Source organism: Zymoseptoria tritici, chromosome 1, assembly GCF_000219625.1.
Source record: "Zymoseptoria tritici IPO323 chromosome 1, whole genome shotgun sequence".
Lineage (NCBI taxonomy): Eukaryota > Fungi > Ascomycota > Dothideomycetes > Mycosphaerellales > Mycosphaerellaceae > Zymoseptoria > Zymoseptoria tritici.
The window spans coordinates 3019641-3040180 of NC_018218.1; the positions used below are offsets into that span (position 1 = coordinate 3019641).

Genomic DNA, 20540 nt, shown 5'->3' on the forward strand with positions numbered 1-20540 from the left:
GATCTGCCTTGTGGAGGAGTGGGAGCAGGATTCCCGATCCGGAGGCCGTTGAAAGAAATGGAAATTTCAGTACACACGGTGTCAGAGCCATCTGTTCAGCATGGACCGTTTCACGATCTGCGTAGTGTTCCACCCGTCTCTGTCGATGTCAACGTGAAAACGAAATTGCAGCAGGTGAGCGTTGTGCTCTCAACCTGACATTCCTTCTCTCTTTTCATCATAATCCCTTGACTCCCTTCCCGTCAAACTTCTCTTCCTCGATCGACCCATTTCCATTGCCATTGCCATGCGTCTTCGCTCCATGTCCGTTACCCTCCAACGTTACAATCGGCGCATTTGCAATCTTCTTGCCCCTCGTTCTCTCGAAGAACGTGCTGACCTCCGAACTCCAATCGTCCTCCATCTCATCCCTGCCCGCCTCTTGTGCCTCCTTCTCCGCCGCATTCCTCGCCATCGCTGCCTCCCAATCTGCGCGCATCTCCTCCACGCGTTGCTTGTAGTCCAGATCGGCATCGTAGCCCTTTCCGATGCCCCGCATTCTCTCCCATAATGATAAGTGTTGCGGGTGGATGGCGACGCCGTGGTACTCTTTCTCCCGTCCGGAGCGAATGTAGGCCCAGCGACGTTCTTGTTCCTTCAGATCCAGACCGGTCGTGTCGGGGAGGAAGACATAGGTGAGGATCGCACCGGCAAGACCGAACCATGGGACGACGAGGAATCGGGTCGGAACGTCGATGTAGTTGTACAGCACGGCGGCGGTGAGGGCGCCGGCTTTACCCATTGCGGCGGAGAAGCCATGTGCGGATGCACGGACGGGCGTGGGGAAGACTTCGGCTGCGACGAGGAAGGTAACGGAATTGGGGCCGAATTGGTTGAAGAACGACGAGAGGAAGTACATGGCCATGAAAGCGTGGACACCGGCACCTTCGGCGAAGTAGGTGTAGTTGAACGCTGGGATGACGAAGCAGATGAAGTCGCCGAGGAATCCAATGATTTGCATCCATTTGCGGCCGTAGTTCTTGTTGTCGATGAGGAAGGAGGCGAGGTAGTATCCAACGAGGGAGACGCCAATGTTGACCAAATTCCACAGCCAGGTCGTCATCACGTTTTTTGTGCCGCCGGTGATGGTGTTGATGAACTCGGCTTGGAAGAGCTTGTTGCCGTAGAAGAAGACATCATTGGCGTACCACGTGCCTGCGGTGGCGAGAATGCGACCGCCAAAGTAGGAAAAGGTCAGGCCGAGGGACTTCGTGTCGTATCCAGTGACGGAGCTCTTCTTCTTGGCTTGTTGGAGGACTTTGGAGGCCGATTTCATCTTATATGTACGGTAGTAGACCAGCCAGAGAGTGCCGACGGCTGGAATGAAAAAGGATACGCGGTAGGTCCATTGTACGAGGGTTTGGCCGTAAGGAGGGCTGGAAGTGCCGCCGTGGAAGATGAGGAGAAGGAGAATGAGGATGACCTGGTTGAACCATTGACCCCAGCCTTGCATCAAGAAAGCAGAAGTGACCTTGCGACCACGGTGCAGGCGATCTTCGCGAGTGGACACCTTGCCCGCGCCAACAGCATTTTCCATGCCAGAGGTGGCAGTCATGGGGTACTCTCCACCAACACCGATGCCGTAGAAGAAGAGCGACCAGACGTAGCAAACGACCCAGCCGTCTAGATGTTGTCAGTAAAACGTACGGATACACTCAATCGATCAACTCACTCAGAGAAAGACCCCACGATGCCGTGAGCATGACCAATCCCAAGAACATGATGATAGCATCCTGAATGAGACCCCACCGACGACCCAGCCAATCACCTAGAACACCAACCAAGATCTGACCGACGATAATTCCGCAAATCTCGAGGTAATCGACAGATTGAACCCAGGTCTCATTGCAAGCTGTTGGTGTCTTGCCCCAGCACTGGGGGTATGCGGCGGCGAACAATGGCTTGACGTTGCCGATGGAGAAGAGAACGTAGCTGGAGAGTCATCAGTCGATCGTTTCGATAACATCGACGAACGCAACTCACCCTTCGAGCAGGAGACCCATTCCAGGAATGATCATATTTCGGAAATAGTACGACACCGGACTCAACGGATCCGCCTTCATCATGCTTCCAATCGACTTCAACTCCTTCTTCGCCTCGGCAGAGTCGACTTTGTTAACGAAAGCGATGCGTTTTCCGATTGGCATATCCGCCCAGTAGACGCCGTCCTCGTTGTAGCTGTCGTCAGGAAGGAGCAAGCTGCGGAAGACGGAGGCTTCGTTGGCTTGCATGCTGGTGAAGTCTTGGGTTGCAACGTGCTCGCCGCCCATATTTGGTCCGTGAGGCGCGGCGAGGCCATAGTCGCGCATGGAAGAGTGCGGCATGGCTGCGAGTTGGGAGGAGAGTCGCCGCAGCGAGAGAGAGAGATAGAGAGAGAGGGTGAGATGGGTCGCGTAGGGAAGAGAAAGGACAAGCGAGGTATTAAAGAGTCGACCAGCTTCCGACTATATGTCCCGGCGATGTTCGGCGATTCTTGGGTGTAATGCCTGTGTAAGATACCGCCGGTATGCAGCGCTAGTACCACAACCTTGAGAGGTGCACGCGCAGATAGAGAGGACGGACCGCCAATGGAGGGATTCTGGTAAGGATGATGGAGGAACCGTAAGGACAAGATGTCGAACACGTTCTCGGATGGCAGGCGTGAGTGGTTTGCCCCGGGTGCGAATTAACCGAGTGCCAGGTTCAGAGATGTTGTCGATTGCGTGGGCAGGAAGGTAAGACGGGGCGGCGCAGGCCAGTGGTGGTGGGCCCGAGAAATCCTGTCGCCGCGGATCGGTCGACGGTCGTTGGAGTAAGAGCTGCTCGATCTTTGGTCGATATTAGTGAGAACAGTTCCTGGAACTGTAGGTTGTTAGGTGAGATGACGAGACTGGTTGGGTATATTAACAAGAGCGTGGAAGTCGGCCATGAATCCAGCACCAAGCAAGTCCGATAGAACCTTTGGAAAGAGCTCGGAGAAGGTGACGAAGAACGATCGACACAGGCTATAGACGGTGAGGGAAAAATTAGACTTTCCACCTTCAACGGCGCTCGTCCACACAATCATTGATGAGGCTCTTGGATTTTCCTCCCCCGGGCCGCCGCAACAAGGTGGAGGGGTGGAGGAGAGAGGGTCCTGCTGGCAGTGCTGGGAATTGTTGGAGCCGTGTGTCTCCAATTTTGGGGGCAATTCCGCTCGTCTCGACCGCTTCGTGCATAGCAAGCGTTCGCATGGGAGATTTTTTTTTCTCCTCGAGGACTCCACTCTGTGAATCCTTCCGAACCATGGAAGACAACGATCGCGTGGTCCACGGTGCTGCATACAACAGACGGTGATCGAGCAGAGCAGTCGTGTCGGTTGAATCCAGTAATGCGCTGTCCCTCCACCGCTGTTCGAAACCCAAAAATCCCAGCCCTATCCATGCTCGATGAGACAAGCAAGACATGGACAAGCCTTGCGCATTCCCTTGGCCGACCTCACAAAAATGGAACAAGCAATGATCGCGACGCCACAGACATCACTCACCGGCAGCGTCGAGCCGTGCATAAATCGCGTGCCCTCTCTTGAAGACAGAGGCGAGTCGAAGCAAGACGACGTCGAGGCAGTCAAAGGACTTCTGCGAGCATTTCAGCGAATCACAGCACGAGAACGGCACACGTGCGATGGCTGAAGTCGGATTTTGCTTCGCTTGTGCTGCACATGCAGGCTTCTGGTGGGATGGGATGGGGCCAGTTTTGGTGAATCCTTCGGCTAAGCTCGTATCTGTTCAAGACTTCACATTGCGATGTGAGAGCAAAGGACTGAACTCCGCGGATCTCATCGACTTGCAGCAAGAAAGCAAGCAACCATGACCGCCATGACGGACATGTTCGGCCTCGGTCGATTGCTGTCCGATGCATGAATTGCCGTTTGGACGGACTTCATCGCAAGATACCCTTCCCAGTGACAAGTTATGAATGCAATTGCGAGAGTGAGGGAGAGGGAGGCGTACCTTGACATCATGCGACTCTCTGAATACCTCTGTTGCAACGTCCTCCCACGTGCTCACTTTCGAAACGATCACCACCATGCCACGCAATACTGCCGATCTGAAGCATTCGACCTTCCCCACGTGGCTCTGTAGTCCACCTCTGTGACAAGTGTCGGAGAGATGTCGCAACATCGAAAACCTTCCGAGGACCTCACTCCATTCTGTCGAGTGAAGTTTTGAAGAAGTCAATGCCCAGGCAGACAGCCCTACAGCCATTACCCACGCGATGGTGGCGTTATTTGCCTTCTGATGGTTCACCGATTGCCACTTGGCGCTGGCTTGTGGAGGCTTATTAGTACTCCCGTCTGGTGCATGTCAGAGATCAAATGCCTCGACTCGCCGACAAATGCCGCCGACGACTCCGACGGAACGATCGCGAATAGCTTTGCCGCGGGCAGCGGTCAATTGCCTCCTCCGCGAGAAACGTCGGACTCGCCGAACTCGACACGGGTCGCGCATGATTTGTCGGCAAGATCGCACGGCAGCAACGTACGCATTTCACCCACATGTGCTTGTCGTGAGAAAGATCGGTAGCGTGGGCGTCGCGCTGTGTCCGCCATGTCGTGGCCGTCGCACGATGAGGGGTGGCTGATGTTGTGCGTTGTCGTTGAAGAGGGGCGATGTTGTGTGATGTGGTCGTTGACAAGAAGCAAACGTGTCGAATTCGAAGATTGAGCGGGCAAAGTGCAGTATTACACAATACACCGGAGACGACAAAAATGGACAAGCCAAAGGCCTCGCGGTAATTTACACAAACTTTTGTCATTTTGTCAAGCTACTTGATACAAACAGGCACTCTTGATCCATAGCGAAAAGCAAGGATAAGAGAGCCCATCAGGTCCAGGACGGTGAGGGACGGAAGAGCATAGTGCCGTGATTAGTCCTCCCTCGCCAATCTTGCTCAGTGTGCGCCCGAAAGCAAAGAACATCAGAACACAGCAATGTGCACACGCGTAACCCCGACCCAATCCAAGTCCTGTGGTCTCCCAATTGTATCCGCCTTCGCAATGAATCGCGCCGTCAGTCAAAAAACGAATTTCCCATGTACCCGAAGCGCCTTGAGGTGGACTCATGAAACTCCGGTTTCCTCCCTGTCCACAGAGCAGCAGCAGTGTGCAACGTCCGTGGCCAAGCGAAGACATTATTAAACACAATGTAAAGTCGCAGTCGTGAAGTGGTTTCGGCTCATCTCAAGCAGGGTGCTTATGCGAGGTAGGCGAAGAGAGAGAACACGGCGACGACACCGGCGATGTTGACGGTGAGAGAGCCGGCAGCGCCAGTGTTGACTGGAGGGGCAGTGCCAGATGGCTGGGAAGCGCTAGTCTCCACGGGGGTGCTCTTGGAGGCGGTCATGGTAGCCATGGTGCTGTTTCCGCCGGCGGTTGGGTAAGGAGCCGGAGCGGTGGCGTTGCTGACGACTGGTGGAGCTGGGGCCGGGGCAGCGGTGGTTGGGACCGGAGCGACGACTGGAGCCGACTCGACGGGAGCTGGCGCAGGCGCAGTGTACGCTGGCGGAGCTGGAGCTGGGGCGGAAGAAGACTCGACCGGAGCTGGAGGAGCCGGAGCCGGAGCTGGGGCGGTGTACGCTGGCGGGGCGGGTGCCGGAGCGGTCTCAGCTGGAGGAGCGGGCGCCGGGGCCGTGTAGGCTGGCGGTGGCGGAGCCGGAGCAGCGGAGGTCACGGCAGCGGGCGGGTTGTAGGCCGGGGCGGTCTCGAAGGCTGGGGCCTGGATCTGTTGAGATTGTCAGAGAGAGCTCAATTGTCATGTCTGCGCATGTCACGCTTGTCGAGATGATCGTACCTGGCCATCACTGTGAAAATGTTAGCATGTGATTCCGATGATGAAGTGATGCAGAAGATGATAAAACGTACGCGATCTGAGAGACGACTCCGTATTGACCCTGCGCGGCGGCGAGACCGGCGGCGGCCATGACAGCGAATGTGGTGCGCATGTTGACGGTTGAGTGTGTGTGTTGTGGTGGTTGGTATTAGTGTAAGGAGGTGATGCTGTTGATGAATAGCGACTGTGGTGATGGTGTTGTAAGAACGAAGGTGTGATGTTGGTGATGGAAGAAGGAAGAAGAAGAGAAGAAAAGGTGGTTGACGAGGAGATTTCGTGCTTTGAATACTTGCGCCGTGCTCATGAATCCACATGCAAACCGGCGGCTTCAACATCCATGCATGTGTAACTCGCTAGCGGCGGATGGCGCCGCGTGTACCCCTTGCATAGGAGCCGGCATTGGAGGCAGACCATGCCGAATCCGTGCAAGCGAGTCTGTCCAGAACCAAGGAGTTGGCCGCTCGTAGCGCTGATTTGCTGCCATCCTTGGTGTCATGCTGGTTAAATGTTGGCCGAAGACCATTTTGGACCGTCGGACCACAGTCCAGCCCAGACGGCGGCGCGGGATGAGCCTGACTCCGCCGTAAACGCATCGCTTGCACGGGACCCAAGGGGCGACATTTTGTTGTGACACGGCCCACCGCTCACTGAATTCGAAACGGCTAACGCAGGTCCATGAACTCGACCTGTCTGCTTGATTCGGTTGCTTGTGCTCCACAAGACTGCAGCTTTGTGCCTCATGCAAGGGGGACTCGTCCTTTGTTTGTTGCTACGACGATAACGAAAATGTCTCGGGATGATGCCAGCTGGAGCAGTCGTATGCGAACCCTAGACAGTGCAGCACTGTGCAGCTCATCCATGCTCGACGAGGCGTCCTAGTCGAACGATGCCAACTCTGGTTGGCGTTGGACTGAGGCTGGTAGTCCGTGGCGTGGCGAGACACGCGTACTTTCGCGCTCAGCATCTCTGCAGACGCAGCGTATCGCCGCCGTGATTGTTGGGCTGTACTATATCGAGAAACATTATCAGCAGGCAGTGTGCACCGACAGCCCGCCGGCACGAGTCGTTGAATGTCATCCCTGTAGCGTGCTCGTAAAGCCCTCCAGTCCGAACAAGGCTGGCATTTTCGTCGTCTCCTGCCAGCGGAAATTCCTCAACGTCGTGCACGAACTTGACTCACCCGCTTCTATTCTGACTGCACGACAGAGCGGCTGAATCTCGCGCTCTCTTCGTGACATGGGGCGCCTGGATGAAACTGGCCACAATCGGCTGTCGACGACGGTTTGGCAAGTGTCCACCTAGTGCGTGTGCTGGCGCCTCGCCTCGGTGCCATGGGTCCAGCATGGAATTGATCGCGTTCGGGCGGACCGTTGGTCAACACATCATCAGGTTTGCTTCGCAACGGTGCGAGTACGAGGCGAAGAGTCAATGAAGGTTGTAGAGGAGAGGAAGGATGACCTTGAGATAAAGTGCGTTCTTGCCCAGCCACGATACGATGTTTAACATTGCGCTATTTTGAAGGAAGGAGCGCAACTCTCCAGTCTCCACCGACATGCCGGCGATACCTCCACCGACATGCCGGCGATACTGCAACGTCCAGAAGTACTTCCGTGCCAAGTATACTTCGCGACGGACAAGCAATGACTGAATCCATAATGGCAATGTTCTCACCGCCTTGTCTGGCTTCGTCGAATATAGTGCCTCCATCATCCTGCTCGTATTGGACAGCACAACTTGCTGGACATCATTGAGCATGAGAGCGTATGTCCATTGATATAGGTGGGAAGGAGATGCACATTGTCGGGAGATGATTTGAAGCCTCAGAACTGATAGGATATCTTTGGTCACCCGTGTTCCTCCCAACTCCTCAAGACCTTGATCGCCCGCTCATACGCCCACATTGTGACCGCACTCGATGGCGCAGCCTTGATCAAGCTCACCGTCAATCCTCTATACAAACCAACCGCTCCCTCCCTCCTCAAGATCGTCTTCAATGTGTTCACCACGCCTCGCTCATACACCGGTATCCTCTCACCACCTACATACCGACTCCGACTCGGTCCTTGAACCTGCAGCCTCTTCCTCACAGTATCTAACGGAAACACAATGCTCTTGCTGAGGACGCTCGCCGAGATTCCCGCCAACGCATCTCCAGACCCGAAAGGCAGGTTCACAGTCGCGAGCTGAGGTTTCAATCCCTCGTACATCGCGAAGAACATTCCCATATACGGCACGATCTGTCCAATGCCCGCACTCAAACCTCGGAAGAACCCAGCTGCTCCTTCCGTGCGTGTTATGTCGCGAATACTCCCCAGCAACCCATCATAGACCCTCTCCGTTCCCTGCGCCGCGAACCTCGTCCGTAACAAATCGAGCGGATACGTTGCCGTCGTGGCCGCCGTTCCCGCAATCGCACCTGCCACAAAACTCTTCGCTGCACCCGGGATGTGAACATCGCTCTTCTCGGCTAGTTTATCCAATGCCTGCGACGTGCTGCGATACGCGAGGAACTGCACCGCTCCATAGCTCAAATACAGTCCTTCAGCGGGAATGTTCCCCTTCCAAAATCCCGTGATCCCTTCATGTCGCAGAATGTTCCGAGCGACGACGTAGATTCCCGTTGGCGTTCGCCGGGAGATGGGTTGTGAGAGTGGATCGGCGAGGGAGTGGTAGTGCAGCTGGAGGCGGATCTTGACGACGTCGAGGGGTGCGATGCAGAAGCGTGAGATCAGGCCGGACACGGCGCCTGCTATGATGACCTGGGTTCGGGTTCCCTGTGGCTTTTGGTGAGCTCCAGGTTTGCGTTGGTGAGAGCCTAGTGCTCCTCATCATGGGTCGCAGAGCGATGCGGGTGGTTCATACCTCATCGCGGAGGTGTTCTGCGGATCCAGACATCCATCAGTCGAGCGATTGATGTGGATCGCAACGAGCTCTGGAATCGGTGTGCGTGTGGATTAGCAAATATTGAAATCTGAAGCTCCGGAAAGCTGCTGTAACGCCGGTTTCCGTTGGTGCGGCAGGCTCTCGGCCGCGGTACGCCTCACAGCCGTCCAAGGCACTGCTACTGTACTACTTGCCATTGGCTTCGTACAATCTTTCTTTGCTGGTCAGCTCGATCGGCCCGTGGTCCGCTATACACCGATCATGGCTCCAAGACTCGCCCTGCGGTTCGGTGGGCATCTGCGGCGCCAACAGTCTGCTCAGAGCCGGGCGGTTGGCGCATTCGCGAGACATCAGCAAGCTCAATGGCCCGAGTCAAGTCCTGAGATTCGCCGGATGCTTCACGAAACATTGGTTGTCCAAGAAGGATCGAATCAACGGCCACCACCAAAGCACAATCCGCTTGGCCCGGCAATATTTCGTCCTGCATCTCTGCGCCTCAATCTGGGCACCAGCATTCCATTGACCATCGACGGACAGGAGCATCCGTTCAATCCAATCCTCCTTCGAGATCTTTGCTCGTGTCCTCTTTGCATTGATCAGTCTACCCGGCAAAAGCTCTTCTACTCCGCTGACATACCAGCCGACATTCAAGTCTCCGAGACGTACGTGAAAAATGGCCACTTCAGATTCCGATGGAGCGTCGATGCACCAGGCTATGGCAACGACCATGTATCATCCATTCCTATTGAGGCCCTGGAAAGACTCTTGCGAACGGGAATGCTTGACCGGGCAGCGCCAGAGTTACCAACAAGACAGTACTGGACAGCAGAGACGTTCGACCAAGAGACCAGCGACTTCAGCTTCGACACTTATATGAACGACGACAAAGCATTACTCAAGGCATTGAGGCAGCTCCATACACATGGATTGATGTTCGTTAGTGGTGTTCCAGACGACGAGACATCGGTTGAGCAGCTGGCCGAGCGTATCGGACCTCTGAAGACCACATTCTATGGCCGAACCTGGGACGTTCGCTCCGTTCCCGATGCGAAGAATGTGGCATACACGGCGCAGAATCTTGGCTTTCACATGGATCTGATGTATATGAAGCAGCCACCTCATTTGCAGCTCCTTCATTGCATCAGATCTTCTTCTGCCGGAGGAGCCAGCCTTTTCACTGACAGTTTCAAGGCCGTGGAGGATCTCGCACGAACTGACCTCGATTCGATGGCGACGCTTTCAAAGGTCCACATTGACTACCATTACGATCACCCCGGCTCTCAATACTATCACCGGCGTCGACCAGTCATCGAGCAGCGCCCGTTACAACGAGGTAGGCGAACGTGGCCCACGTATGAAGCATTACAACGGGATCCGGGCGTCCCTAACGATGGAACCAAAACCAAGGCAGCACTTCTTGAGCCCATGGACTTTGTGGCCTCTGTGGCATGGTCACCGCCATTTCAGGCGCCGCCGAGGCTGCGAGGCTTCTCACCAGGTATCCCAGCGTCTGCACCCCAGCTTCTCAGTCATAGGTACAACGGATGGCACGAGGCTGCGAGGAAATTCAATCAGCTCATACATCGTCCAAAAGGAATCTACGAGCGATTGATGAAGCCGGGCGAGTGTGTCATCTTTGACAACAGGAGAGTGTTGCATGCGCGTAGTGCGTTCAAGGTTGGCGATGTTGGGAAGGAGAGATGGCTCAGGGGAGCGTATATCGACGAGGATCCTTTTCTGAGCAAGCTACATGTCATGGGACGACAGGAGATGGAGGCTCAATGACCAGGTAGTACCTCCATCCTTCCGCTCAGACTGCAACACTTCAACCAAACCAATCAGGACCACCTCGTGCGGTGCATATCACACGACAGCGTAGAGACATATTGCCGACAAGACCTTGAGAGCGACGGTCCCAACACACATATCCCCAATTTCCCGCGCAACCTCCACCGTACAGATATCGCTCGGTTGGCTTGGATGGTCCAGTTTGAGCGGAAGCACGGAGGTAAGAAGGGGAGGATAATCGCACGCTGGCCTTGGCCGTGGCTTGTATTGGATATGGGAGGCCAGTGGAGATTGAGGGTCACTCGAGATCTTCATCTGCAGCGTCCTGGCATTCTTCCGCAGCCATGTGATAGAGATGCATCATTCAAGTGGAACAGTCGGCAATCAGGGCAACTGTATGAGCAGCACGAGCAGTCATCGAGCTAGTTCTACAGGAAACTTATCTAGATTTGGTCCTGAGAGTTGTTGTTGGTCCTCTAATCAAGAATGCTCCGAGACACGATCTTTCGTGGCTCTGGCGTCTTTGGATACTCTCCCATTCTGTTCTCACTGCCAGATCTCGTCAAACACTGAGATACATGTCGTCCAAAGAGAAACTTTGAGACTCTGTTGTGGTTCGTTGCCCGTGGAGACGAAATGCAGATCGCGGCTTCAAGACGCGGAGACCTCACTTCACACTTATTCGGACCTCATCTCATTCGTTCCACTACCACAACGAATACTACTCACTACTAATAACTTGACCAGGAAGGACTTTGCTGGTAGTGTCGCGTATGTAGTGATTTTGTCGCCGCACCGCACGCGTAATATCCCAGCATCCTTAGAGCTACGACATGGCAGAGATCGACCGCAGAAGCCAACGATACAGACACACCATCACAGCAGCAGCCACAATCACCAACATTCACTGACGATCGACGAACATCTTGGACCTTTTGGAATAGCACCCCATCAGTATACCTCGCCGACTGGAAAGAAGGCCTGCGTCAGCCGCACCGTCAAACGCATCATGGCAGCCGTCGCCCATCCGATCCGTCCGCAAATCCGAAGAAATTCTCCCATATCTACCTTTGGCGCTTCGTATGGTTATCCCGCCGACGCACAACGAACGAATGTCGCCGACGACAGCGACTCCGACAATGAGCCGCCACCGCCGATTATGTTCTCCAAGGTCACACAAGCCCTCCTCGCAGACGCCAGTGGGAACTCGCCCGCGGTCAGGCGTGATCATGCTGTGGAAGCACCGCGATATAATCGATCGGCCAGTGCTGGAAAAGCTGGGTTGGACACACCGAGCAGGGTTCCAGGTCTCAAAATCTCTCGACGGAGCTCGCCGGCAGCGCCTGTCAGCGTCGAACCCATCGAAAGAGGACATACACCACCACGCATTGTACATCTTGGTGCGAGCGGAACAGGCTCCGCGAAGCGCTCTATCAGTATAGCTGGACCGTATCAGCAACGTCATGGGACGAGAAGAGAGCCGACTCCGGAAGTCAACAACAAAATCGAGATTGTGACGCCTGCCATGGCAACGCGACATATTCGCATGCCTCGATCCAGAGCTGGGAGTAACGCTTCGCAGGACGAACCCGCTCATCTTGTATATTCTATCAGCCGTCCCGGATCTCGTAATGCCGCCCAAGCCATCACGGACACGAACGAAAGAAAGACTTATGCAACCGATCTGAATCGTAGCATATCCGCACAGCATCCACCAGAAACGACATCAAGATATGGAACCTCCACCGTTGGACGTTCACGTAATGCTTCGGCCGAGGCGGCGCCTCCGCCAGGTTCAACAAGGATCAAGCGCGCACCCATCGGAACTGGATCTTTTCTCAAAAGTGGTCCAGTGAGACGAGGATTTCGAAGAAGAGACAGCGATGAGAATGTCTCACCCATTGATGATGCACCCGCCGGCTCTTCTTCACAACCGAGTGCCTCGAGTTACGACCATCAGGACAGGAGCTTCTCGCAGACAGATGGTCGGAGGAGCCGCAGCGGAAGTGTCAATACGCGGGCAACATCTGTCGATCCCGTGTCTGTACATGATTTCGCCCAGCAAGATCGTGCTGCATATGCTTCTCGGCCGTCATCACGTCAAGCGAACTCATACTTCCCCAGAGCTCAATCCGGCCAGGATCCTAGGCCGCCATCCCGGCCAGCGAGTCGACAGGCAAGTGTTGAGAGGCCACAGGTCAGGAGACAGATCAGCAGAGCCGAGATACAGCATGCTGCACCTTCAGAGCCACAACACATACGACCTAGTGTCGAGTCAGCGCAAGCAAAGCCGACTGCGGAGCCAGTTCGACCGGCTCTGGCAAGTCGGCCCGTGTATCGATATGCGGCAGCAAAAGTCGATACAGCACCAGCTGAGGACCAGGAGAATATCCCACCTCCTACCTTTCGGCGCAACAAGGACCAGGAGTTCAGATATCTTGGTAAGCCTACAATGTCGGTGATGTCGGACGATGAGAAGCCGAAAGCCAGATTAGTGGACGAAACGCCGGTACCCACATCACACAAGGAGCAGAGAAAACCGTTGACCACGATGAGCGGCAACACACCACACCGAGCCGCGCCTGCGCCGCCACCCAAAATGAGCATCCTGGAAACTGCAACATCAGTCGCGGGCGCCGCTACCACCAAGACTCGGAAGAAGCGTACTCACATGGTGGTGAATGGCAAAATATTCACCGCGATGGGCAAGATCGGGAAAGGAGGCTCCAGCGATGTCTTCTGCGTTATGGCTGAGAACTACAAGACGTACGCTTTGAAGCGAGTCAAGCTCGACGATTGTGATGATCATGCTGTGCGAGGCTACAAGGGCGAGATCGATCTGCTGAAGCAACTCGAAAAAGTAGAACGCGTGGTAAGACTGATCGACTGGGAGCTCAACGATGAGAAGCAGGAGCTGGCCGTGTTGATGGAGAAGGGAGACACGGATCTCAATCGCATCTTGACGCTTCGTCTCAACTGTGTGGATGCCCGTTTTGACAGCGCTTTCACGCGCTACCACTGGAAGGAAATGCTGGAATGTGTCGAAGCTGTCCACGAATACGACATTGTCCACTCGGATCTCAAGCCGGCCAACTTCCTCCTTGTGGCAGGCCGTCTCAAATTGATTGACTTCGGTATCGCAAACGCAATCGACACGGACAACACTTGCAACGTTCATCGCGAATCTCACGTCGGAACACCCAACTACATGTCACCGGAGAGCATCACCGATACGAATGCATCGCAATCAGGCAAAGATGAGGCCGGCAGACCCATCAAAAAGGACATGCGCATTGGGAAAGCCTCCGACGTCTGGAGTCTGGGATGCATCCTATATCAAATGGCCTACGGCAGGCCGCCGTTTGCGCACATTGGTAACCAAATTTCACGAATCATGGCCATTACAAATCCAAAGCACATTATCGAATTTCCCGAAAAAGGAGTCGGCGACGTGACCATACCCTCTTCGTTGATCGGCACTCTTCGAAAATGCCTGAACCGCGACCCAGAGAAGCGAGCAACGATCAAGCAAATGCTTTCGGACTCGGATGCGTATCTGAACCCCGAGGGACCGGGCGCGAGCAGCATTTTGATCAGCGAGGATCTGCTCGGCCAGATCATTAACAAGGTGCTGGATCGGTGCAGAGATCCCGAGCGAGGTGTCCCAAGTCCCGAGGAGGCGGCGCAGTATCCTAGGAGTTTTCTGAGCAGGATTAAGGCGATGCATGAGGGGAAATGAAAGTTGAGAAGGAAGCCGAGGATATGGTATGGTCTTTGCAGGGCAGTTCATTCGTGCTTGGAAATGAGAAGAGGCGGGCGCGGCAGTCGTTTCGGTGGACTCGGAGTTTTTGACCTTTTCTGTTGGGAGACCACGTTTTGAGCGTTTGACGCATGATGAGGCGCTGTTTGGAAACAGCTTGAGCGTAGGAGCTTTGGATGTCTTGGGTAGCCTTTCAATTTTCTTGATCAAGCTGGCTCAATTGCGAGCTGGTAATTCGCTACTCCTTCGTCCCAAACCATCTACCATTCATGCAAATGCTGCGGTCTATGCCGTCTCTACTCCAGACTCCGCGCTCGCCTAACTTATGCAGTCAACATGACCCAATCAAACGACCTGTCCGACTGATCTATACAGCAGTCGGCGTCTTCTTCTTCTTATCCTCAACCTGCTCAATGTTCTTCTCCGGCACATCTTTGTGATTCTCCAGCAACCAGTCGAGCACATCATCGCTCACATCGCCCTGCACCGTGATCTCCTCTCCTCCCGCCGCAGTCTTGGTCACCGAACTGCCCGTGGCGAACTTCTTGCCAAACTCCTTGGCCGTCTTCTTCAGGTCCAATCCGAACGCTTCCAGTCCATTGATCTCCGTCACATATTTCCTCTTGTTCCGCTCCACCCGCTTGATAATAATTTTACTCGCCGCTTTCCGCTCCGTCTCTCGCACTTCTTGTGCCTCCGCTTTGGCGGCTTTCTTCTGGGCGTCCTTTTCTGCGCGTTTTTGGGCGTCGACGGAGAGCGTGCTGAGGTTGGCGGAGAGGGCTTCGTCGGAGTATATTTGGCGGTGGAGATCTGGGTGGTTTTCTTCGAGCCAGTCGGCACACTTCTTTGTGGTACCGCCGAACTCGCAGTAGCCCGGTGGGAGAGTGCAGACGCCGCAGTAGATGACTTCTTTGGCTGGGAGGAGGTTCGCTGAGGGTGCTGAAACTTCGGCCATGCTGGCGGTGGATGTGCTGATAGCGGTGGCAGCGTTGGGATCGTTGGTGAGCCTTGAACTTTATAGCAGAGTCTTGGGTTTTGAAAGACCTCTGGAAGGTCTATTTGGTGTATGAAGGAGAATGTCAAGAAGAAGAGTCGGTCAAGTTGATGTCCTCTGCCCCGCCGACTTCGTAAAGTGAGGTGAGGGGCATCCAGCTTCCCGTCCCGTCCGCTGAGATCCACAACATCTCTTCTTCAACTTTGACATCACACATCCATCGACTCCTGCAATCCTCGACGAGTGGCTGTTCTATCTTCGCTGCCCAAGCAAAGCGGTATCCAGTCGACTTCGGCGATGCGATGTGGTGAGTCCTTCGCTCGCTGCTCGGACTTGTTCCGTCGTGGAATCTGACGCCTTCGCCGCCGTTGTTTCTTCAACGCAACGCCTTGTCATCTCCATCTTTAGCCAGTCAACATGTGCGGCGGACTTTTATCGCATGTATGCTACGAGACACCTTCCACATATATGTCCTGTCCAGTTCTTCGTGACTAAGCAGGACATTCAGGTTGTCGAATACCTTGCATGTCTTGGGAGCAAGCATCCTATTCGACATCGCTCCATGACTCGACCACTTCTGCTCACTGTCCATCGAGGTAGGGTGGAACCACGCTGAGCCAAATCGCAGCTAGCATGTCCACGTCCGAGTCCGCGGCACCCAGCGTCACGTCGAGCTTGGCTGAGAAGTGCCGGGTAGCAGGAGATAGGATCTGGGCCGATCTAGAGGCTAGAGACCCACCAGGCCGTTGCTTCCAGAACGGATACGTGTCCAGAAGTCCAAGAGGCTAAGAAAGAGTTAGAGAAGGTAGACTGCAGTCGAACCCGCCCATCATGCCAAAGTATGTGCTGACATATTCTCAAGACCCAGTCGAACTGCCGCTGGCAGCGCGGCGTATGCGTATACGCCGGCTTTAAGTGGCTAAATCGCGAAGAGTGCTACTTCTTTTTCCTTCACGGCAATCAGCCAGGAGAAGTTCTGTCCTCGACTCAGCTTCGACCCCCGCCAGAAATCTACATTGTATTCACGACCAGGAACAACTGGCCACGCTACGTTGACGAAGGAGCTGTCTGAGGCACAGGTCAAACAATAGCAGACATCTGTCTTTATCGACGCGATTCGAGCATCGTCTCTGTCAGCAACCCGCCATGCTTGCACTCCGACTCTGGCTCGGGAGCAAGATTTTCGGCGACTCTGATATTAGAGGAACTCGAGTCTCTCGGAAGCGAATGATCAAGCGCTATTGCGATGAGCCAGAGCTGGAAGGACTTCGCTACATCGCTGAAAACACAACCATTCCCATCCCTCGACTCTATCGAGTGCACAGCTACCATGGCAAACTGGCGCTTGAACTGGAATACTTCCCTGGATGCGATACCCTTCAAGTCTGCTGGCGGAGGTACTCGCACGAACAAAAACAGGCCATCGTTGATCAGATCAGCGGTTTCACAGCACAGCTTCGACAACTGGAACCTCCTCCCTCGAAAAGCATTTCGTCGGCTGACGGCGGTCCTTGTTACGACTTCCGCGTAGGCTCTTTGAAGCTATTCGGACCGTTTGACGACTTGGCTACGTTCCATCGGTGCGTACGTGGTGGCATCCGGATGGAGCATGCGCAACGCTCCTTTGGCAACGAGGTCATGCAAGTGCACCAACGCAAGTATGAGATCTGCTTCACACACGGAGATATCAGTGGACCGAATATCCTGGTCCGTGACGCCAAAGTGGTTGCGATCATAAATTGGAAGTGCGCTGGCTGGTATCCCGAGTATTGGGAGTACACAAAGGCGCACTGCGGCAGCGTATTTCTGCCTGAATTCTACGAAATGCTACGGCAGAAGATTGATCGATATGATAACGAGCTGAAAGCCGAGCGCGTCTTGTGGCAAAGGCTGGATCAGCCGCTCGACGAGGTGCGGGCCTGAAAGCTACTCATTCGAGTTTGGCCGAGAAGACGACGCTGTATCACAGTTTGCTGGGAAACGCAGTCAAATAGGTGCTTCCCGTCTTCGCTCGGCCATCTTCAAAGTTTTCTAAGTGGCTAGAGGAGCTGAGCTGGCTCCAGCTTGCTGTACGGATGACTAAGAAGATAAGCCGCCAGGAAGACCTCGCAACTCCTTATCAGTGGCTGCTCGTACTTCTCCGTGGAAGAGCTGCACCTCTGACGAAGCCGCCGTTGATGATTACCTTACAGTAACAGAGCTGTAGTCGGACAGGCTACTTCCTCGACCACGCACAAGGTAGATCTGGATCCCCTTATGACCGCATCAGACCTCACCTTTTCTCAACCACATCTCCTCAATTGCCATGGCCGACCAAGATCAAAGCAATCCTCTTTCCCCGTACCGCTCCGATGGCAAGCTCTACGGCTTCGTCTGCATCGTGACAGGCGCCACCTCGCCTATTGGTAAAGCCATCGTGGCCGAGCTCGCAGCTCATGGAGCCGCATGCGTGTACGCTTGCTCTGCGAGTCCGTCAGATGACTTTGCTAGTCTGGCGGATGGAGTGAACGAGCAGTTTCCGAATACGAAGGTCATTGGATACCCGTTTCGCAATGCTAGCGAGGAGGATACATTGGGATTGATCGACGATGCGCTGAATGCTTGGGGAAGGTGAGAACTGCCCAGTGCTTCTGTCGACTTTGGAAGGACATCTGCCATGAGTCTAGTGGAATGGCTTCAACTGATTCTGGAATGGGTCAGGCTGGACATCTATGTCGCCACCTCCGTCCTTCACGGTCCATCTTCCATTTCCGAAACTACGCCGAATGATCTGATCAAGCTCTTCGAAGCCAATTCCATGGCAGCATTCTTCGCGTTGAAATACGCTCCCCCTGTACGTTTCCTCAATTCATCCAGCGGTCCCTCGCTCTGACGCTTCGAATCCAAGGCCATGCAGAAGCTCTCCCCTCAAAAGTCCTACCCCAACGCAAGCCCTAAACCACAGCCCTACGGCAGCATCATCGTCGTGACCACGACAGCCAGCATCAATGGGGGAAGTTCGAACCATGGCCCAGCTCTGACCATGTCCTCGCATGCCGCGCTAGGAGTCGTCAAAGCCGGTGTCTCGGTGCTGAAGGGCACGGGTGTGAGGATCAATTGTGTTTCCGCTGGGGACGTCGACGATGGTAGTAAGTCCGCTGCCGCGGAGATGAGTGGGAGTGGGAAGACGGAAGGATCAGAGAGGGTTGGTCTGCCGGTCGAGGTGGCTAGGGTGGCAGGTTTCCTCGCGAGCGGGTTTTCGAGCTATGTTTCCGGCACGAATATGGTCGTCGATGGAGGGAGAAGTAGTATGTGAGCGAGGAACGAGATACGCTGGGATTTGTGCAATGTCTCACGAAGCTGGTCTCAGTGTCGGTCCCATGAAAAGCGGCGGTACTTTGACAGGTCAGTCGTACGTCTTATCCAGCGTACTGACTGCTAACTCATCGGCACGCCAGTGGAGTGTATCACTTGCGTAAGTTGACCCACACCACAACTGACACCGACCGGAGGTTATTGAGACGCTTAGTGGAGCCGCTCACCGACTCAGGCGTACGAGCACCGAGACTGCAAGCTTAAACACCAGTACTATTTGCATCTGATCTCGCCTCCTCACATGGAGGCGCCTGCAGTTTTGTAATGTCGTAAAATGCTCGTATGCTGCGCCTGTCAAATCAAAGTATCTTGCCAACGCTCTCGCTCAAGCTGCACTCTGTTGATGCTAAGACTGTAGGTCGGACCATGCGCAACGACGACGACTCAGACCATCTTGCGACGATCTTTGACTTGCTTCCAGGTCAGAAACTCGCCGTGCTTCTTGCTGGGCCTGGGCTCACGTCCCGAGCGACGAATCGGCGGAGTGGCCGAACCTTCTTCTTCATCTTCTTCCTCCTCCTCTGCCTCCTCTCCTGCCTCATACTCCACGTTTTCTTTTGCTGCGTCTACCGCGCCCTGGATCGTGGCTGCGGCGGAACTCCTCATGTCAAGCTTGGGCACCGACTTCGCAGGATGACTGCGGCGTCTCTTCGCAGCCGAGGCAAGACCCTCCGCAGAAGATGAGATCGAAGAGTCCATCGACTCTGTATGGTTCCAGACCCGCTTGCGAGACGAAGGAGGCTCTCGCTTTGGGCTGGAGTCTCCTTCTGTGCGACTGGCCGACTCCAAATCTGTCGTAGGAGGCGTGAACTGCAGACGGTCGGTTGCTGCAGAAAGGGGCGGACTCTTGCCCAATGAAAGTGATAGACGGATCGCAGTGTCGCTGTCTAGAGCGTCTCCAAGGGTCAGGCGGTCCAGAAGCGCTTTGGCGAGATCTCGAGCGGAAGCAGACTTCAGAGTCGCGGCGCTGGAACGGAGTGACGCTTGATTCTCCAGCTGCTGCACGCGGAGAAGCAGCGACTTCACTGAATTGTTGATGTCGTTCTGGTCGTCCCGTATCGCAGGCATCCCGTCGAACGAGCGGTCAACAGCCTGAAACTTTCGATCAATGGCTTCAAACTTGGCGTTGAGAGCCTTGTTGCGCTTCGTATCTTCGGATCGGTCGGCTTCCAGATGAGCCCTTAAGCTCTTGAGCTTGTCGATGGCGCTCTGACACTCTTGGGCGTACTCGTCGTAGGGCCGGAGGGCCTTCTCTACTTGGCTGAGTCGGTTGTTGTAGCTCGGGGTCGTGCTCTCGATATTATTAACGCGAGTCTTCAGCGTTTCGTAGTCTGTTGCATGATCAGCTTGATTCAAGAAAAGCCATCGTGTCGCTCCGTACTGCGTGCCATTTCCTCCATCGCGGCTTCGATTCGCGCAAGAGTGGCATCGACGGTTGCGTTTGCCATGTCGGCCATGATTGCTTCGAAACCCGGTTGAGGTCGAGCAGGCATGTTGTCGGATGTTGATTGGAAGTCCGAACCAGATAGTTGTTTTTCCAAGCGAGGATTGCTCTAGAAGTCCCGTGTAGGTGATGTGGAAAAGTGAATGGCAATCATGTGACGATCGGTTGATGGGGAAATGGCGCAGGTCAACGATGGCGGCAAGAACATCCCAAAACAAAGGTCTCTGGCGTGCGGGGTTGTACTTTCCAATTGACCCAGACGTTACATTGACTTGGATCGTTCGCTCGCAGTAAGTTCACAACATGTTCTGGTTGTTCACGGGTAGTCTTCGGAGAGTTGAAGGTTCACTTTCCATCCGAGGATGGCTGGATTCAAAGCACGGACCGCTGCATGAAGCGCTTCAATACGGTCTGTGCTGATCATGATGT

At 54.7% G+C, this 20540-nt stretch overlaps 7 protein-coding genes across 7 annotated transcripts; 3 read left to right on the forward strand and 4 right to left on the reverse strand.

Moving 5' to 3' along the window:
* Positions 1-217: 217 nt before the first annotated feature.
* Positions 218-2348, reverse strand: MYCGRDRAFT_33628 (uncharacterized protein; the record flags this gene model as incomplete). Its single annotated transcript, XM_003857289.1, has 3 exons — positions 218-1662; positions 1712-1971; positions 2023-2348. The coding sequence occupies 3 exons, from the start codon at positions 2346-2348 to the stop codon at positions 218-220; spliced, it is 2031 nt and encodes a 676-aa protein (XP_003857337.1).
* Positions 2349-4795: 2447 nt separating this feature from the next.
* MYCGRDRAFT_102481 (uncharacterized protein) lies at positions 4796-6111 on the reverse strand (the record flags this gene model as incomplete). The annotated part of the gene is made up of 3 exons (XM_003857288.1): positions 4796-5780; positions 5850-5859; positions 5921-6111. 3 exons carry the CDS (start codon positions 5998-6000, stop codon positions 5253-5255), a joined length of 618 nt encoding a protein of 205 aa, XP_003857336.1.
* A 1621-nt stretch (positions 6112-7732) lies between these two features.
* Positions 7733-8783, reverse strand: MYCGRDRAFT_98528 (uncharacterized protein; the record flags this gene model as incomplete). The annotated part of the gene is made up of 2 exons (XM_003857287.1): positions 7733-8662; positions 8751-8783. The coding sequence occupies 2 exons, from the start codon at positions 8781-8783 to the stop codon at positions 7733-7735; spliced, it is 963 nt and encodes a 320-aa protein (XP_003857335.1).
* Positions 8784-9164: 381 nt separating this feature from the next.
* On the forward strand, positions 9165-10556 carry MYCGRDRAFT_34825 (uncharacterized protein; the record flags this gene model as incomplete). The annotated part of the gene is made up of 2 exons (XM_003856282.1): positions 9165-10104; positions 10183-10556. 2 exons carry the CDS (start codon positions 9165-9167, stop codon positions 10554-10556), a joined length of 1314 nt encoding a protein of 437 aa, XP_003856330.1.
* A 3361-nt stretch (positions 10557-13917) lies between these two features.
* MYCGRDRAFT_102488 (uncharacterized protein) lies at positions 13918-15356 on the reverse strand (the record flags this gene model as incomplete). Its single annotated transcript, XM_003857286.1, has 1 exon — positions 13918-15356. One exon carries the CDS (start codon positions 15272-15274, stop codon positions 14687-14689), a length of 588 nt encoding a protein of 195 aa, XP_003857334.1.
* Positions 15357-16552: 1196 nt separating this feature from the next.
* MYCGRDRAFT_17787 (uncharacterized protein) lies at positions 16553-17101 on the forward strand (the record flags this gene model as incomplete). The annotated part of the gene is made up of 1 exon (XM_003856283.1): positions 16553-17101. A coding segment is annotated over one exon (549 nt), but the record flags the coding sequence as incomplete, so codon positions are not given.
* Positions 17102-17618: 517 nt separating this feature from the next.
* On the forward strand, positions 17619-18981 carry MYCGRDRAFT_66245 (uncharacterized protein; the record flags this gene model as incomplete). Its single annotated transcript, XM_003856284.1, has 3 exons — positions 17619-17923; positions 18014-18146; positions 18201-18981. The coding sequence occupies 3 exons, from the start codon at positions 17619-17621 to the stop codon at positions 18606-18608; spliced, it is 846 nt and encodes a 281-aa protein (XP_003856332.1).
* Positions 18982-20540: the final 1559 nt, after the last annotated feature.